The sequence below is a fragment of the Octopus bimaculoides genome, chromosome 2 (genome assembly GCF_046866305.1).
Source record: "Octopus bimaculoides isolate indiv1 chromosome 2, ASM4686630v1, whole genome shotgun sequence".
Classification (NCBI taxonomy): domain Eukaryota; kingdom Metazoa; phylum Mollusca; class Cephalopoda; order Octopoda; family Octopodidae; genus Octopus; species Octopus bimaculoides.
Window position 1 is genome coordinate 193,880,337 of NC_142929.1, and position 19,439 is coordinate 193,899,775.

General features: G+C 42.1%; 1 protein-coding gene across 8 annotated transcripts in view; it reads left to right on the top strand.

Moving 5' to 3' along the window:
- Positions 1–19,439, top strand: part of LOC106879913 (X-linked retinitis pigmentosa GTPase regulator) — a 57,768-nt gene that overhangs the window by 21,802 nt on the left and 16,527 nt on the right. For 4 of the 8 annotated variants that reach the window (XM_052965824.2, XM_014929662.3, XM_052965826.2 and 1 more), the window contains 8 exons: positions 859–1,008; positions 3,708–3,863; positions 5,566–5,718; positions 8,322–8,446; positions 13,022–13,192; positions 15,085–15,238; positions 15,679–15,761; positions 15,917–15,985. In XM_052965824.2, coding sequence (XP_052821784.1) covers positions 859–1,008; positions 3,708–3,863; positions 5,566–5,718; positions 8,322–8,446; positions 13,022–13,192; positions 15,085–15,238; positions 15,679–15,761; positions 15,917–15,985 — 1,061 coding nt within the window. The remainder of the gene's footprint in view (positions 1–858; positions 1,009–3,707; positions 3,864–5,565; positions 5,719–8,321; positions 8,447–13,021; positions 13,193–15,084; positions 15,239–15,678; positions 15,762–15,916; positions 15,986–19,439) is intronic. The other 4 variants (XM_089348283.1, XM_052965825.2, XM_089348284.1 and 1 more) reach the window with 1 other exon arrangement.

A 19,439-nucleotide genomic window follows, 5' to 3' on the forward strand; every position in this document is an offset into this window, starting at 1 on the left:
TGGGTTGAGTTGGTCTTTTATGTTTCTGGAGTCAATAAAAATACCAGTAATTCGAGTGTACCTTCTCTCAAAGTTTCTAGCAGCTTGCCATCGTCCTCATTGCTTAAACACTCACTTTTCCATGCTTGCATGGGTCCAACAGAATTCATGGAGCAGATTCTTTATAGCCAGATGCCCTTACTGACACCAAATCTCACCTGTTTTCAAGCAAGGTAATATTTCCCCATGCCCATGCTGGTGCCACATAAATAGCACTGGTGCCATGTAAAATGCACCCAGTACATTCTTTGAAGTGTCTAGCATTAGGAAGGGCATCCAGCTATAGAAACCATGCCAAAACAGACAACTGGAGCCTGGTGCTACCCCCCAGCTTGTCAGCTCTGGTCAAATCGTCCAACCCATGCCAGAATGGAAAACAGGTGGTAAATGATGATGATGACAAGGTGGAAATAACAAAGATGTTCACTGACGACTATTCCGTGATGTTAATAAAAATTGCTTTTGTGTTTTAACAAAATTTTAGTCCAAGTTTTAAATTGAAACGTGAACCCTTTAATAGCAAATGATTGTTTTGTCTTGTGTTACCAAATTTCTGTTAAAATATTTTTCCTTTGTTTTAATTAACTTTTAAAATAATGAAGAATTTAGTTAAATATCACTGTCATAATTAAGCTGCTGTTCAGAACATAAATTATCCTGTAATTTAGATGGGAGTTTGTATTACAAAACCAGAGTCTGTCACACAGATGGGACAAAGAGTGGTTTTGTTCTGTCCAGAAGATGTTACAAAAACAAACTGTTGTTTTACCAACTGTGTCATTCTTCACTGACATTCAGACTGTTGTATCTTTGTTTCAGAGTCTGGAGATGTGTATATCTGGGGAAGTAACAGTGAAGGTCAGCTTGGATTTGGTGACCTTACAGAATCCTATGTGCCAACCCGATTGCTAGCAGAAGAAACCATGAAGTCTGTAGCTGTAGGATATTACCACACAGCATTATTAACCGGTTCATATCCGATTTCATATTTGTTTATTTATTGTTTTATTGTTTTATATCTTTCAGTCGTTAGACTGTGACCATGCTGGGGCTCTGTGTTGAAGAATTTTGAGTTGAATGAATCAATCCCAGGATTTATTGGGGGTTTTTTTTAAGCCTGGTACTCTGTCTATTGGTCTCTTTTGCTGAACCACTAAGTTATGGGGATGCAAACACACCAACACCAGTTGTCAAGCAGTGGTGGGGGACAAACAAACAAATGCACACACACACACACACACACACACACAAAGAGACACAGACACACACACAACAAAACATAATCTCTATTGTTGGCAAGAATTCATTTGTTTGAGTGATTGTTGAATCGACATGTAAGTGGCTGAGTATTCCACAGACAGCATAATTGTTTGGCAGAATCAGCATCATGAGACATTGTTTGACAGGGCTGCATCTTTGATCAGATGATGGGCTTCTACTCAGTTTCCATTGCCTCAATTTCACCCAGACGGCTTGAACTGATCTGAAGCTGGAGTGAAAGATGCTCAGCCAACATACCATGCTGCAGTCACATGCCACGTAAAGAGCCCCAAAGCACCCAGTCCACACCCTGTAAAGTGGATGATCTAAGGAAGGGCATCCAGCTGCCAAGGCAGACATTGCAGCTTCGTGCAACTCCTCACTTTGCCAGCTCCTGCCAAACTCCCCCACCCATACCAGCATGGAAAATGGATATTAAATGACGATGAGGATGATAACGACATACATTCATACATATATGCATGTGTGTATGCGTGTGTGTGTGTGTATATAAATATAGATATATCATCATCATTATATGTCCATTGTCCATGCAGGTTTGACCAGGGCTGAGGAGCTGCACCAGACTCTAACCTGGCATGGTTTCTACAGCTGGATGCTCTTCCTAACACCAACCACTCCGAGAGTGTAGTGGCTGCTTTTTACGTGCCACTGGTATGAGTACCAGTTCCGTGACACTGGCATCGGCCACGACTGCAATTTCACTTGGCTCGACAGGTCTTCTCAAGCTCATCTGTGTATTCATAGCTAAAGACAGCTGCAGAAAGAAATGCCAGTTGCTAAATGTGAATAACTTTACACTGCTGTCTGTGTTGTGGATATTTAAGTGATGCTGTTCGAGGATGGTTAATGGGTGAGATGGGGGCTGATGAAGGAACAAAACCCCCTGAATACATGGCAGACATGCACAGTAGCCATTTCTCATTGTTTGTTTACATCTGATGTCTCATATACAAAACGTAAGAGCAAAAATCAGTGATGGCTTTAATTTCTGTAGAATATCTGTAGAGAGAAAAACCTTAACAAGTACTGTAAGAAGCACACAACACAGGAGAACCTGGTATTCACTCATAAAAAGGTTTAATATCTTGGCTTGCCTCTGCTGACGAAGATCAGGAAGGCTGTTGTCCTCGTCGTCTGCACACCCGTTCATGGCTGATAAGGCTGATGTGCGATTGACATATCCAATTGCAATGATGACAGAAGTATGATTGTCCAGAGTCTGATGAGGCAGCTGCATTATTTTTTCACCTCTGACGTTTCTCTTCAAGAGAGGCACTGCAAGAGATCTCAAAGAAGGAAGCAGCATCGCTGATGGTATGGTGCCAAGTAGCATGGTCAGCTGTTGGAGTGGACCACTCACGATAATGTTACAAATGCTAAGGGACTGCTTCTTTGGTGCCCTCCTGTTGCGGTGGTCAGTGGTCAGCTCACCATACATGATGATCTTAGGTAGGCGGTGGTCTTTCATCCTGTCAACATGTCCTGTCCAATGTAGTCATGTCTCAAGTGAAATGGCTTCCAGGCTGGTGACCTTTGCTCACTTGTGGACCTCAGTGTTGGTCCAGTAGATGTTGAGGATGGTACAAAGACATCATTGGTGAAAACATTCAAGGAGCCTGAGATGACAGCGGTAGGGGACCCAGGAGTCGTAGCCATACAGGAGCGTCGTCAGGACGACGGCCCTGTAGACTCTGACTTTTCTGCTGATCTTACGATGCTTATTATTCCACACACGTTTGCACGGTCTGCCAAATGTTTTCTTTGCCTGTCTGTTATCAATTTCTTTGTTGATACTCCCATCTGATGAAATGGTACATCCAAGATAAAGGAACTGCTGTACCGACTTCAGTTCTGTTTCGGCAATGGTAATGGGGGGCATCCTGTACTCTTCCTGAGGAGCTGGTTGGTGTAGGACTTCAGTCTTTTTCAAGCTTACTTCCAGCCCAAAGACTTGGGCAGCCTCTGCAAAGCAGGATGTGATGCACTGTGGGGCTCTTTCTATGTGTGCAATAAATGTGGCATCATCTGCAGAGAGGAGGTCCTGGATCACTTGCTCTTGAGATCTGGTGTGGGCCAGTAGGCACTGGAGGCTGAAAAGACTGCTGTTCAGACTGTACCTGATGTAGATGCCATCTTCAGCATCAAGGTCTGCAGTGGCCTGCCTGAGCATCATGCTAAAAAAGATGCTGAAGAGAGTTGGTGCTAGGACACAGCCCTGCTTCATGCTGTTGTTGATGGGGAATGGCACAGATATAATGAAATACCATGTACGAACAAATCATTAGTCTTGATTTGACTGGTGATTCTCTCTGCCCAAGAAGACGAAAATGAGCTCCTAATTAAGAAATCATTGATTAATGTATTTTTGTTTTAACTTATTTCAGAAAATGGCTCTGTTTATATTTTTGGTGAAACAGAAGGTGGGAAACTCGGTCTTGGAGATGAAATCAAGAAATGTCGCACGCCAGTTAGACTGGTGTCTTTTGACACAACTGTTGAGTCAATTTCTTGTGGAAGTTCTTATACAGCGCTAATTACCAGTAAGTATTTAATTATCAGTATTCTAGTTAACTACATTTTGCTTCTGTTAGTGTTGGTGAAGATATTGTTATGGTGCCATGTAAAAAGCACCGGTGCTGGTTCCACATACAAAGCTTCCAGGACACTCTGTGGAGTGCTTGACATTAGGAAGGGCATCCAGCTGCAGAAACCATGCAAAAATAAATAAATGCAGCCTGGTACAGCTCCTGTCAAACCAGCCAACTCATGTCAGCAGGGAAAAATAGAGGTTAAATGATAGTGATGATGATGATAGTGATGATGGTGATGATGATGATGATGATGATGATGATGACGATGACGATGATGATGATGATGATGATTGCACTAGTGAGGTCCCCAAGTAACTCATAAAACAAGACCCCTCAACCAAGTGGGAAGATGATTTCACTCTTGATGCAGGGTTAAAGGATGAAAGAAAAGGGCCAGAATAGAACAAGTTTCTTGCTGTAGAGGGGTTAAATGACAAGTTACCTTATAGAAGGGTTTGGGTGGTGAGTGAATGAGAGTGTGGGCTTATTTCATCATCATCATCGTTTAACGTCTGCTTTCCATGCTAGCATGGGTTGGATGATTTGACTGAGGACTGGTGAAACCAGATGGCTACACCAGGCTACAATCTGATTTGGCAGAGTTTCTACAGCTGGATGCCCTTCCTAACGCCAACCACTCCGAGAGTGTAGTGGGTGCTTTTACGTGTCACCCGCACGAAGGCCAGTCAGGCGGTACTGGCAACGGTCACGCTCAAAATGGTGTATTTTATGTGCCACCTGCACAAGAGCCAGTCCAGGGGCACTGGCAACGATCTCGCTCGAAAATCCTACGAAGGCCAGTCAGGTGGTACTGGCAACGGTCACGGTCAAAATGGTGTATTTTATGTGCCACCCACACAAGAGCCAGTCCAGGGGCACTGGCAACGATCTCGCTTGAAAATTCTTACACATGTCACGGGCACAAGTGCCAGAAAGGCGACGCTGGGCACAGGTGCTATCCCGATTTCGCTTTCGCTTGCCCCAATAAGTCTTTGCAAGCTGAGTTTCGTGTCCAATGAAGGAGACGACGTTGGCATGGGTGCCAGTCGTTGAATTTAGTTTGATTTCACTTGCCTCAATGAGTCTTCACAAGCGGAGTTTAGTGTCCAAGAAATATGAACAGTCATTTGAACTTCTGATCTATGAGTTGGTAATCTAGTACTATATAATGCAATGTCAATCAATGACCTGGTATTTAGGGCCTCCAAGGGTTATCCACAGACCAGATATGTGACCTGGATGGAATTGGCTAAAAACACCAAATGGCCTGATACTAAACTGCACAGTGGATTACATCCACCACCCAGTAACAGGAATGTCTCCTCTGGCAGGCTTTCATTCAGTTTCCATCTGTTAAATTCCAATGACAAATCTTTGATTGACTCAAGGCTAAAAAACTTTTGGCCAAGGTGCAGCACACTGAAATTGAACTCAAAACTATGCTGTGGCAGGGCCAATCTCTTAACCACACATCCATGCCTGGTCACACATTTGTTCCATGTCCAAAGATAGTTTGCCAAGAGCCTGACCAACAAACTTGACCAGTCAACAACAACTCAACATGTTTTTGTCTTCCATAGAAAAATAAAATTAAAATAATTCCAACTCCGAAAATTCTTTAAATGTCTGCAAATACTTGTGTCTTCCACAGAACAAAATGAACTCTACACATTTGGAACTGGTTCCAATGGAGAACTTGGTCATGGAACCAGCCAACAGATGTTATCAACACCAAAGAAAGTCTGTTTACCATTTAAGGTGAAAGCAGTTTCCTGTGGTGCAAATCATACAGCGATAACAACAGGTAAAGCATTTGTTGAGCCTCTGCTGTTGATTGGTACCTTTATCAGTTGAGTGTAGTTTTTACATCCTTTCAGGGTCAACGAAATAAAGTACCAGTCAAATACTGGGGTTTATATACTCCCCTCCCCTCAAAATTCAGGATTTGTTCCTGTATTACAAATTCACCCCCACCTCTCTCTTTTGAGTCTTTTTTTGTACAATTTAATGTTTTTTGTGCTTGGCATCTATTTTCAGGAACTCTGTATGTTTTCTTTCCTTCTCATTTGCACACCTGAGGTCAATCACCTGCAGTGGCATTGGAACTTGGAACCTATCATACAACCATTCCATCAATTCCTCCAACTCCCTCCGTTTGCTTTCCACAAATCTCTTTCTCAGTTGGTTCCTCTGTCTCTTTTGTATGCCTTTCCTACTTTTTACCCACTACATCATTTTACCTATGTATTTAGTAATTACGCCCTCTCCCCAACTCTGCTTTCCATTTTTGTATTCCCTCATATACACCTTTCACCAACTTTAAAGAATCTTGCTATGTCTTCCCTGGCACTGTTTCTTTTCTTGCCAGGTAACAATTTATCAAAGACTGATTTTACTGTCCTTGCAAACATCAGCTCCGCTGATGCGCCACCTGCTGGTGTATTCAGATTTGGTGTCACATGGTATACTGTTAAAAATTGTTGTAGAGCTACCTCATCTGTGACTTCCTTATTCGATTTTCTTAGGGCTCTCTTGAAAGTATTGACAAAGTGTTCTGCCTGTCCGTTAGATCTGGGATGGTATGGCGCAGTGGTTACATGTTTTACTGTGAGTATTTTACAAAATTCTTTAAATTCGTTAGACACAAATTGCGTTCTATTGTCAGACACTGTCTCGTCTGGGATGTCAAATCTTGCAAACAATTTGTGTAAAAAATTTATCACAATTGAGGAGGTTGGTTTTTAACACTTAAAAACTTTTGGCCATTTTGAGAAACTACCATTAAGTAGTAAAAACTATTTTAAGGACCAGCAAAATCGTAGTCTTGACCACGGAATACTTTACTTTTGAACAACTTTTTATTTGTCCAGCTTAAACTTCTTGCATTCCGTTTTCTCTACCAGTATATATGATGTAGTCCTCATCATTGTTTTTCTCTATGTTCAAACACTTCCATTGTGTGTTGAACAATGAGCTTTTTTTTCATTGAAAATTTTACACAATGTGTCTATTGTGTCATTAAAGTTTATGTCCAAAGGTTTTCTTAAAATAGATAATAGATGTGCCCTTTTAAAGCCTAGCCAGGCAAATGGGCCCGGTTTCCTGGTTTCAATGGCGTATATGTTCCTCAGCTGGACGGGACACCAGTCCATCGCAGCATTACTCATTTTTGCCAGCTGAGTGGACTGGAGCAACGTGAAATGAAGTGTCTTGCTCAAGAACACAACGCGTCGCCCGGTCCAGGAATTGAAACCACAATCTTACGATCATGATGTTGACACCCTAACCACTAAGCCACATGCCTCCACAAAGGTTTTCTTGGGAGTACATAATTACTGTATCGTTCATGTTCTGTTGTTGCTGGTTTTCTCAAGATTAACTCTGCATTTTCATCTCATCTCGTTTCCCAATCTTTACATTCTTTCTCAAAGATTTGCTCCTATCTTCTGTAGTAATGCTTCAAACGGAACTCCTTTGTCAGGTTCATATTTCAACTCTGTTCGTGACAAAGTCCCTCAAGATCACTTTTTCTCACTTTCCTGATGACTTCAGTAATTGCAGTATTTGTTGTTGTTGCTTTAGCTGTTGTTCTTGCAGTTGTAACTGCTGCTGTTGCTGTTCTTTCAGTTGCTGTTGTTATAACTCGACCAAACTGGCCAACAAATTTCCCATAATTTTATGAATTGTTTTTTCAAGAAATTCGCACAACAAAACTTTGAGTTAATTAACTCCTCTTCAAGTTTGTATTATCTCCACATGGATTGGTTTTATCCTCGTCGTCACTGTTATAATCCTTATTATGTTGGATTATTATAACACCTACTTCAGTACACAGTATACTTAGTAAAACCAGTAAAGACATGACTATCTCTGACCACCTCCTATGTACTCTGGTACTTCACGTATTTCTCTTATAGTGGCTAGATTATTCCATTCGTCATGTGGGAGGGGTGTACCATTATTACTAATTCCCTACAACACAGTATCTGGTTAGTGTTCAGACAGCTTTTCTGCTGCTTTGAATCCGCACACTTGGCTAGCATTCTAATGTACTCTTTTATGTACCCAATCATGCTTGTTGGCCATCATATGGCATTCACACAAGAGATGGTTAATATTTTCATCACTTTTTCCCCACAGATTCTGCGTTTGCTGTCTGACTGAGTTTTATTAATCTTTGTCTTTCAATATCCCAGACTAAAATGTCTCATGATATTAAGTGGCATCTTTTTAGAATCTAAGATCAAATCCTACCAGGTTTGTAATTCCTCTGAGAGGAATCTATAAAGTATGTACCAGTAACATATTGAGGGTCTTTTAATCACCTGGGGAGGCAGGGAGCTTGTACCAAATGCCATAAACCTTTCGCATTGCACTTAATAGCATTGTTGTTATTTCTTCTTTTAGAAGATGGTTATCTTTACACATTTGGAGATAGTCGCCATGGCAAGTTGGCCCAGGGAGAAGACTCTTATTCCAACCTGTTTGAACCATGTCTTGTTGATCAATTTGAATCTTATGTTATTGATAAAGTAAGTTGTGTCTTTTTATTTTTTCATTTTATTTTTTTACAGATTTTCAACGCCAACTTCACTTTTTTAGCACCAAACCTTCAGAGACCACACCAAGTGGCGTGACAATCCATTCTAAAATTCATAATTAATGTAAAGACTTGCCATTATTATAAAAACAATTGATAACTTCCACTTCACATGCTCAAGGAGAATATTTGACCTCAAGTGGCTGCAAAGAGGTCAAAGTCATACAATGGAAACGACAACTAACGTTAACAGGATCGTCATCATCGTCATCGTCATTTAATGTCCACTTCCCAGGCTCCAAGCTGATCTGGCAAAATTTCTGCAGCTGGGTGCCCTTCCTAATGCCAACCACTCCGAGAGTGTAGTGGGTGCTTTTACGTGCCACCGGCACAAGGGCCAGTCAGGTGGTTCTGGCAACGGCCATGCTCAAAACGTGGGTTTTACATGCTACCTACATGGGAGCGAGTCTAGTGGCACTGGCAACGGCCACGCTGGAATGTTGTTTTTCACGTGTCAGTATGGTGACGCTGATAATGATCACACTCAAATGGTGCCTTTTATGTGCCACCAGCACGGGAGCCAGTCAGTGGCCCTAGCAACGATCACGCTCAGATGGAGCATTTAACATTCCACTGGCACAAGTGCCAATCAGGCGGAACTGTCATCAGCCACAATCCTTGAATAAGATTGAGAAAGCGATTGTATGGTGGCACTAAAGGGGAAAAGTGAGGGGTAAAAAGTGCAGCAGTGGGTCCTAAGACCCACTTAGCAAAGGGCCGTTGACAAGGAGATGAGAAAGGGAGAGAAGCTGGAATGAGAAAACGGAGCTGGTTGAGAGATTGTGTTGTCTCCTGTGTCTCACAGCACGGAGAGGACTAAATTACAATTTTGCTGGAATTTTTACTAAATCCCTCTAAATCTTTGAACCATAACAACAGCAGAGTGTTTCCTTAGGAGAGGTCATAGAAGTATTAACAAAGCTTTGTTAAAGTGAGAAAAAGTGATCTCGACAGACTTTGTCACAAACAGAGTTGAAATATGAACCTGACAAAGGAGTTCCGTTTGAAGCATTACTACAGAAGATAGGAGCAAATCTTTGAGAAAGAATGTAAAGATTGGGAAACGAGATGAGATGAAAATGCAGAGTTAATCTTGAGAAAACCAGCAACAACAGAACATGAACGATACAGTAATTATGTACTCCCAAGAAAACCTTTGTGGAGGCATGTGGCTTAGTGGTTAAGGTGTCAACATCATGATCGTAAGATTGTGGTTTCAATTCCTGGACCGGGCGACGCGTTGTGTTCTTGAGCAAGACACTTCATTTCACGTTGCTCCAGTCCACTCAGCTGGCAAAAATGAGTAATGCTGCGATGGACTGGTGTCCCGTCCAGCTGAGGAACATATACGCCATTGAAACCAGGAAACCGGGCCCATTTGCCTGGCTAGGCTTTAAAAGGGCACATCTATTATCTATTTTAAGAAAACCTTTGGACATAAACTTTAATGACACAATAGACACATTGTGTAAAATTTTCAATGAAAAAAAAGCTCATTGTTCAACACACAATGGAAGTGTCTGAACATAGAGAAAAACAATGATGAAGACTACATCATATCATCATCATCATTTAATGTCTGCTTTCCATGCTAGCATGGGTTAGACGATCTGACTGGGGACTGGCGAACCAGATGGTTACACCAGGCTCCAATCTAATTTGGCAGAGTTTCTACAGCTGGATGCCCTTCCTAATGCCAACCACTCCGAGAGTATAGTAGGTGCTTTTTACGTGCCACTGGCACGAGGGCCAGTTCGGCGGTACTGGCAACGGCCACGCTCAAATGGAGTTTTTTTACATGCCACCTGCACAGGAGTCAGTCCAATGTTTTGTTCACATGCCACCAGCACGAGTGCCAGTAAGGCGAAGCTGGAAACGATCGCGCTCAAATGGTGCTTTTTACGTGTCACCAGCACATGAGTGAGACCGCTGCTCGGATGGTGCTGTTAGCACTCCACTGGCACGGGTGCCAGTCATTGAATTTGGTTCAGTTTCGATCTCACTTGTCCCAACAGGTTTTTGCAAGCTGAGTTTAGTGTCCAATGAAGGAAGGTTGGCATGGGTGCCAGTCATCAAATTTGGTTCAATTTTCGATTTCGATTTCGATTTCACTTGCTTCAACAGGTCTTCACAAGCAGAGTTTTAGTGTCCAATGAAGGAAAGGTACGCATAAGTGGGCTGGCTACACCCCTTGTAATGGCCACGGGTTATGGTCTCACTTGGCTTGCCGGGTCTTCTCTCGCACAGCATATTTCTAAAGGTCTCGGTCACTAGTCATTGCCTCGGCGAGGCCTAATGTTCGAAGGTTGTGTTTCACCACCTCATCCCAGGTTTTCTTGGGTTTACCTCTTCCACAGGTTCCCACAACCGCTAGGCTGTGGCGCTTTTCCACACAGCTATCCTCATCTATTCTCGCCACATGACCATACCAGCGCAATCGTCTCTCTTGCACACCACATCTGATGCTTCTTAGGTCCAACTTTTCTCTCAAGGTACTGACACTCTGTCGAGTATGCACACTGACATTACACATCCATCGGAGCATACTGGCTTCATTCCTTGCGAGCTTATGCATGTCCTCAGCAGCCATGGCCCATGTTTCACTGCCATGTAGCATGGCTGTTCGTACACATGCGTCATACAGTCTGCCTTTTACTCTGAGCGAGAGGCCTTTTGTCACCAGCAGAGGTAAGAGCTCTCTGAACTTTGCCCAGGCTATTCTTATTCTAGCACCTACACTTTCAGCGCACCCTCCCCCACTACTAACTTGGTCACCTAGATAGCGGAAGCTATCAACTAGTTTTTCTCCCTGGAATGAGACAGAAGTTGTTTTCTGCACATTTACAGTGTTTATTGCACCTGAACATCTGCCACATACAAAAACTACCTTCCTAGTTAGCCTTCCTTTGATATTGCTGCACCACTTATGTGTCCATAGCTTACACTGGGTACATCTTATAGAGTTTCTACCTACGCCTTTTCTACATATTGAGCAGGGCCATCTACCTGAAGGGGTTTGTGGCTTGTCTACCTACCTACTTATTAGGACTTTGGTTTTAGCTAGGTTGACTCTAAGGCCCTTCGATTCTAATCCTTGTTTCCACACCTGAAACTTCTCCTCTAGTTCTGATAGTGACTCAGCAATTAGAGCAAGGTCATTAGCATAGAGGAGCTCCCAAGGGCATCCTGCCTTGAATTCCTGTGTTATTGCCTGGAGGACTATGCTAAATAGGAGGGGGCTGAGAACTGGACCTTGGTGGACCCCTACCTCTACCCGAAATTCTTCACTGTACTCGTTGCCAACCCTCACCTTCCTGACAGCGTCCATGTACATGGCTCACACAGCTCTCACTAACCATTCACATATCCCTAGTTTCCTCGTTGACCACCAGATAAGGGATCGGGGGACCCTGTCAAAGGCTTTCTCCATGTCAACGAAAGCCAGGTACAGAGGTTTATCTTTGGTGAGGTATTTCTCCTGCAGCTGTCTTCCAGAAATATAGCATCAGTGGTGCTTTTCCCTGGCACAAACCCAAACTGCATCTCATCTAAACTGACTCACTCCCTAATTAGTTGGGCTATGACCCTCTCCGTGACCTTCATTACCTGGTCCAAGAACTTGATAGAGAAAACAGGGAATGCAAGAAATTTAAGCTGGACAGATTAATGCCACAGATGTTAAAATGCCTGATTTTGATACAAGAGGTTACTGCTTGAAAGAAGTTATTTCTTTGTTTGTTAAGTTAGTGTTTGGAACATAACAGAAAAGTTATTGTGTAAAATTCTGATGGCAGAATTTAATTGAATTTAAACATTATAAAACATCCAGATGTGTATATTGTTGTTGTCGATAATGATGAAGCAGATGGTCACAAAGGATTTGGTAGGAAAACGGATCAACCCTTTAGCATTCAGATTTCTCTGCCAAATCTAATGCTTATTTATTCCCACTGTTTTGAAGTTGTCATCCATTATCTCATAGCTTTGAGGTTTCAATGGTGTGATTGTTTTTGCCAAGACATTGAGAAGCCTGATCTGGTTAGTTTGAACATAAAAGAGGCAGCATATTTTGGCTGGACATAGTCAGTTTGAATGCTAATGGGCTAAAAGACATCTGTCGACACTTCCGAATATGACATTTTGTGGTTTTGTATTTTCTTTTTTAAATACTTTTCTCAGATTCAAATTGGTGAAAGAAATATTTTCTTAAAGATTTAGCACTTAAAAAGTACTAAAAAGAAAATTATTCAACATAGAAAATCTTTACCCAGATGTTTGACATTTTATCATAACTGAATGGAAACTAAAAGAATCCCTGCAACCAGTTCCTTCTCTGTAATGTTTTCATTCTTTTTCTTTTACTGTTTCTCTCTCCTCCATGGGGCAGCTAGTAGAAAATCTTGAGAAAATTGTTTTATTTTGTAATTTTCAAATTTCAAAGCAGAAAATAATCCTGCCTTGACTAACAACTTGAATTAAATTTATTGTTTCTGCCATTGTGCCGCAGGTTGTTTGTGGTGGCTGTCACACAATGGTCGTGGCACATCAGAAACCTTCACATCCAGAAAATACAAACAGTTCAGCTAAAACCTTTAAAGTCCTACCACCAGCTATATTGAGTAGTTCAACTGATTTCTCTGCAACTCTATCGGCAAGAGACCGGCGTCGACAAACTGCAGTAAGAACAACATTTTCTTTTTCTTTTTTCCTCAGCCATTTTACCCGTCTTTGGAAGACATTTTGCTTTGTTGATAACATGCATTGAACGGATTTTATGGAATTTAGATTTTTGGAAATTTATTGGAACATTTTTTACAACTAAATGTTTCCAGTGGTTAACAATTTACCCTTAATGGAAGAGTTCAAAGCCATTAGCAGCTCAATAGACTGAGGCAAACGTCATCATCATCTTTATTTTCCATCCATGTTCCATACTGGCCTGGGTTGGACATTTTGGTAGGACCTTAGTGGGTCTACTTGAGGGTCTGCTTTGGCTGGGTTTCTATGGCTGGATGTCCTTCCTAACACCAACCACTTTACAGTGAATTGGGGACTTTATTCATGGCACCGGCACTAGTTGGACCATCAAGCAACCCACAAGGTTTACAGAATGAAGGGGCAAGACTGGCGAAGTGATGCATATGGACGAGGACAGCTGCGTGAAGAAGTGCCGATCTCTAACTGGAGGGAACCTGTGGCAGAGGTAGCCCCAGGAAGACATGGGACGAGATGGTGAAGTATGATCTTTGAACTTTGAGCCTCCCAGAGACAATGACTAGTGACTGAGACCTTTGGCTGTGCTTGAGAGGCCCTGTCAAGTCAAGTGAAATCATAGTCATGGTAACTAGCACCCATACTGGTGGTACATAAAGAACTCCTTTCAAGCGTTGGGCCTCACAGAGGCAAAGTGGCCGAGTTCCTTTTGAGTGTTGGGCATCACGAAGGCAAAGTGGCCGAGTTCCTTTTGAGTGTTGGGCATCATGAAGGCAAAGTGGCCGAGTTCCGTTTGAGTGTTGAGCCTCATGAAGGCAAAGTGGCCGAGTTCCTTTTGAGTGTTGGGCATCACGAAGGCAAAGTGGCCGAGTTCCTTTTGAGTGTTGGGCATCATGAAGGCAAAGTGGCCGAGTTCCTTTTGAGTGTTGGGCATCATGAAGGCAAAGTGGCCGAGTTCCTTTTGAGTGTTGGGCATCATGAAGGCAAAGTGGCCGAGTTCCTTTTGAGTGTTGGGCATCATGAAGGCAAAGTGGCCGAGTTCCTTTTGAGTGTTGGGCATCATGAAGGCAAAGTGGCCGAGTTCCTTTTGAGTGTTGGGCATCATGAAGGCAAAGTGGCCGAGTTCCTTTTGAGTGTTGGGCCTCATGAAGGCAAAGTGGCCGAGTTCTTTCCGCCTCATGACCGAGACCTTTGGCATTATGTCATGCCTGAGAAGACCCGTCAAGCCGAGCAAAATCGCATGTGTGGCAGATACTGGTATCACACAAATGGCACCTGTGCCAGTGGCATGTCAAAGCACTCCGCTATCACACAAATGGCACTCGTGCCAGTGGCACGTAAATGCACCCATTACGGAATGATTGGCGTTAAGAAGGGCATCCAGCCATAGAAAACCAAATCAGACTGGAGCCTTGTGCAGCCTTCCAGCATGTCAGCCCGGTTGAACCATCCAACCCATACCAGCATGGACAACGGACGTTAGATGATGATGATGATAGGGTAAGTGTTGTGTAGTAAATAAATTGTAATGTCTCTCTCTCTCTCTCTCTCTCCCCCCTCTCTTTTTCTGGCCATATTTCTGTCGCAGTGTGTGTGTGTGTGTGCATGGGTGTTCATGTTAGCCTCCAGTGCCAAAAAAATTACTCTCACCAAACCAGTCTGACTCTCTCTAATCAGTCGTGCCAAATCCTCAGCATCTGAAAGCTGCACCCAGTCATTGCAATTAAGTTGCACAGGAGTAGATGTGACTAATTAATTGAGTAAACAAACGAGTCAATGAGCTTAGTTACTTAGGGACGCCATCTGCTTACTCAAAGAATACACTGAGTCTGTACTAATTGTACACTCTTCTTACAGGAGAGTACTAACTCCTCCCTGAACAGGACACTTCCTTCATTATCTGGAAAAGTTCAGCCTGGAAGTCTTTTTGCATCATCTGCTCTTGAAAATGTCCTTTGTCCACCTTCAGAAGAAAATCACATTCCACAGCTGGACAGAACCCTACCAAATGGTATGTATGTATATGTGTGTGTGTTTGTGTGTGTATGTATGCATGTATATATGTATATGTGTGTATGTATGTATGCATGTATATTTGTATGTGTATGTATGTTTGTGTGTACGTATGCATGTGTGTGTATGTGTATGTGTATGTATATGTATGTATGTATTTATATGTATGTATGTATATGTATGTGTGTATATATGTGTGAATGTGTGTATGTATATATATGTGTGTGTATGATTACGTGTATGTGTATATGTGTGTATATATGCATGTCTGTGTATGTATGTGCATGTGTGTGTGGATGTGTGTGTGTGTGTGTTAATTAATTACAACCAAATTGCCTTCAGACCAAATTATGGCATTGAAAGAAATATATTTGGAGCCGTACATAATTAGAATTATTAAGAATCACAAAATGTGGAGCAATTTTTATTGTTTTGCAGGGAAGTGTTTGATGGGAAATCTTGAAGAATCTGAGGAAAAGGTTGAAAATTATTCAGAAAAAGTGGAAGATGACATTACCGAGGTGAGAAGAATAATATAAAAATATAACTTTATTGATATTGTTCAGATTTACACACACACACACACACACACACACACACACACACACACACATTTTGTTCCTCAATACTTTACTGGTGTTGTTCCTGTCAGTATTTCTACTTTTATATTCTGTAGTCACCAATGAGAAATCCTTCCAAAACTTTGGCACCAAAGCCAGCCCCTAGAAAACTTAAACCAAAAGAGGTTTGTCTTACAATGCATGACATTTTTTTAAGAAGAACCTTTCTGATTTTGGCTTTTTTCTGAATAGCTTTTCTTTGGAAAAGTAAATTTGGCATTTCTAATTGGATTTCCTTACTTTGTTACATCCAAAGTGTGCTGCCTGTGTGTCCATATATACCCCCCCCCCCCCGGAGCCAAGAGATAACGATAAGTTGTCTTTGACCATCATCATTTCTCTGTCCTGTTTGCTCAACCTGACTTGAAATAGCAGTCAAATCCCCTCCAGTCATACCCTACCATCCTAAAAGTAGGAAGGACATATTGGATAATGCAGTCCACCATACTCTGTCTCTAAAATAAGGTGAGATGGTCATGGCTGTACTGCCTTTAGTCATAGGTCTACTCGATCAGCACTGACTTGGGGTTAAACAGTCAACCAAACTGAAAATGTTTTACAAAGATCAACAGTTGAGCCAAACAACCAACCAGCATGTTTGTTGGGCAGGGGGGGGGCATTAAGGACCTTACGTTATCAAGGGCTGGGGATGTGTTAAGGACCTTACTTTATCAAATTGTTCAATTGTTTGACAGAAGTGCTAAGTACAAGGCATGGCATCAGCAGTACTGAAATTATGTAGAAATAATTAAGAGTGACAGAACCAGTTTTAATACCAAAAGGTAATATTGATCCTCACTTAAAAAAGTGGAGGTTTCTCTTAGAACAACAAACCACTGCATCATTTACCATGAGAGAACCCTTCATATGGACTTGTGGTGCATATAAGCACTCATGTCTATATCGCTAGCAGGGGAGATAATCCTCTGCTATTGCTACCAGGATACGTCCATAGGAGAGGTTCTCTCTTAATAAATAACTTAGTATTCTCTGTGTTGTGACAGCATCAACTTTCAAGTGGAGATAAATGTTACCTTTTGCTATTAATACCATTTCTGTCATTAATAATTACTTTTTTAATATACCACTGACTATTTGCGACAGCAGTTCTTGATTAGATACTGGAATTCCATGTATATTACTGACAGAGGAATTGCTGCTATTTCTAGCTTTGGGTGTCTGCCATTGACAAGGCTAAGGAAGGCTGAAATCACATGATCTGGTAGTCCCAGCAGCAATAGTAGCTGATTATCTCCTGCTAGTGATATAAACAAGAGTGCTTATATGCACTACAGCTCCATATGAGAGGTTCTCTTGTGTTAAATAATGCAGTATTTTGTGCTGTAATGCAACATTCACTTTTAAGTGGGGATTAATATATCCTTATGTAGAAAAGGCATTGCTATATCACAGGGTCACCGAACCAATGTAAGGAGGGTTAATTTGTTGTTGTTGTTTAATTAATCCTGATCCACACATCTGACCTAATTAAAAACCTGCTGTAATTTAAGCAGATGACATTTCTTTGTCTTCATCAGTTTATGTCCATTCTTCCGTCATTGGCCAGGTTTGGGTTTCTGAGCCAGTGGTTTAGGGGTGGATGTTCTTCTGATTTTCAACCCATTTAATCACCCTTTATTACACACAGGGGTATTGTGTCATCATAATTAGACATCCAGCTTCCATACAAGCATTGGTTGGATGGTTCGACAAGACAGAGGACTATATCAAGCTCCAGTGTTTGGTTTAGCATGGTTTCTACTGGTGAAAATCCTTCCTAATGCCAACCATTTCATACAGTGGACTGGGTGCTGCTTTTTATGTGACCCCAGCGCCAGCGAGTTGTGAGGTGAGATCCCTCTACCAGGAGGGTGGACGGTATTGAGTGGGGTAGTGTTATGCCAGACAATGACAAGGGGACAAGAACAAGCGTCTTGTTGTAGAGGGGATACGTGGCTACCCCAGCTGGGAAAGGGAGAAAAGATAGTGGAGATTAAGTTGCAGGACATACCATCAAGGTACAAGGGAAGCAGATAGAAAATCAGGACAAAGAATCGACGCTGGCTGGATGAGAGTATCTCTTCTGAAAGTAAGCTACAGTATTTTATATAGAAACCTGTTTTTCATTACAACATCCAACTCATGAAGACATCTCAACAGTCACAGGCCACCACTATAGTTACTAATACTGTAAATAGACTTTACTACTCCATAATACCAGTAATATTAGCAGTACTATACAGCCATTAACATAAAGCTAACTGTTGTTGCTATTGGTTACTAACTGCTCCTGCTTAATATCGATGAATGCTGAGAATATATCGACTCTGTGCATGGAAGAGTCTTTGATTCTTTCCAAGAATTATTGCCATTTTGAAAATGTCTACTAACCCTAACTCAGTAAACTTCACTCGAAATATGACAAATAGATGCATACATCATTTTAATATCCATCATTTAACGTCCATTTTTCATGCTGGCATGGGGTGGAGAGTTTGACAGGAGCTGATAAGGCTGGGGAGCTATATCAGGCCCCATTGTTTGTTCTGACTCGCTTTCTACAGCTGGGTGCTCTTCCTAATGCCAACCACTCCACAGAGTGCACTGGGTGCCTTTTATGTGGCCGATGCCAGTGACTGGCTCCCGTGCTGGTGGCACGTAAAAAGCACCATCCGATCATGGTCGATGCCAGCCCCCTCTGGCCCCTGTCCCGGTGGCATGTAAAAAGCACTCACTACACTCTTGAAGTGGTTGGCATTAGGAAGGGCATCCAACTGTAGAAACACTGCCAGATCAGACTGGAGCCTGGTGCAGACCCCTGGCTTTCCAGACCCCAGTCGAGCCATCCAACCCATACCAGCATGGAAAACGGACGTTAAACGATAATGATGATGAATATCAATATTTAAGAAATTTGCATAATCTAAATAATTGTATTATTCTTATGTTGATTAAAATCTCCAAACGAAACACTTGTAGCAACAGGGAAGACTCATTCGTCTTTTCTTCTTCTTCTTTTATGCCACGTCAGAGGTTCCCTCTGACGTGGCATAAAAGATACACTTGGGGTTGCAGATTACCTAACAACAGGGAGCATATTCCATTGAGGCCCTATGGGGCTTGGATAGTGCGTTACTTCACCACTGTCTGCTCTGCATCATTCTGTGCAGCCAGTTATTGGCAGGTTTCACATTGATATGCCTTCATCCTTTATGGATCCATTGTGTGTGTGTGTGTGTATTTAATAGGGCATGGGGCAGAAGAGTCTGGACATTTAAGGGTCCCTCTTGCCAGTCAGGTGACATAATTGATCCCTACTTCCCCCTGTCCCCATCCCACCCCAGTTGATGTTCAGTTTGAGGTCAGTGTGTGGGGTGCAGTGGGAAGTGGAACCAGGAACCTGCAGGGATTGAACTCAACAAAAGCCAGCAAAGGACCAGGTAAGAGAATTGAGGCAGGTGTTAAACCACACAGCGTAAGACTAAATAATATTTAGAAATAATATTGTGTTTTGCAATGTTTTGGTAAGTTATTTGCTTTTTTTGTCAAGTTACAACAAAAGCAGTGGAGCATTCCGAG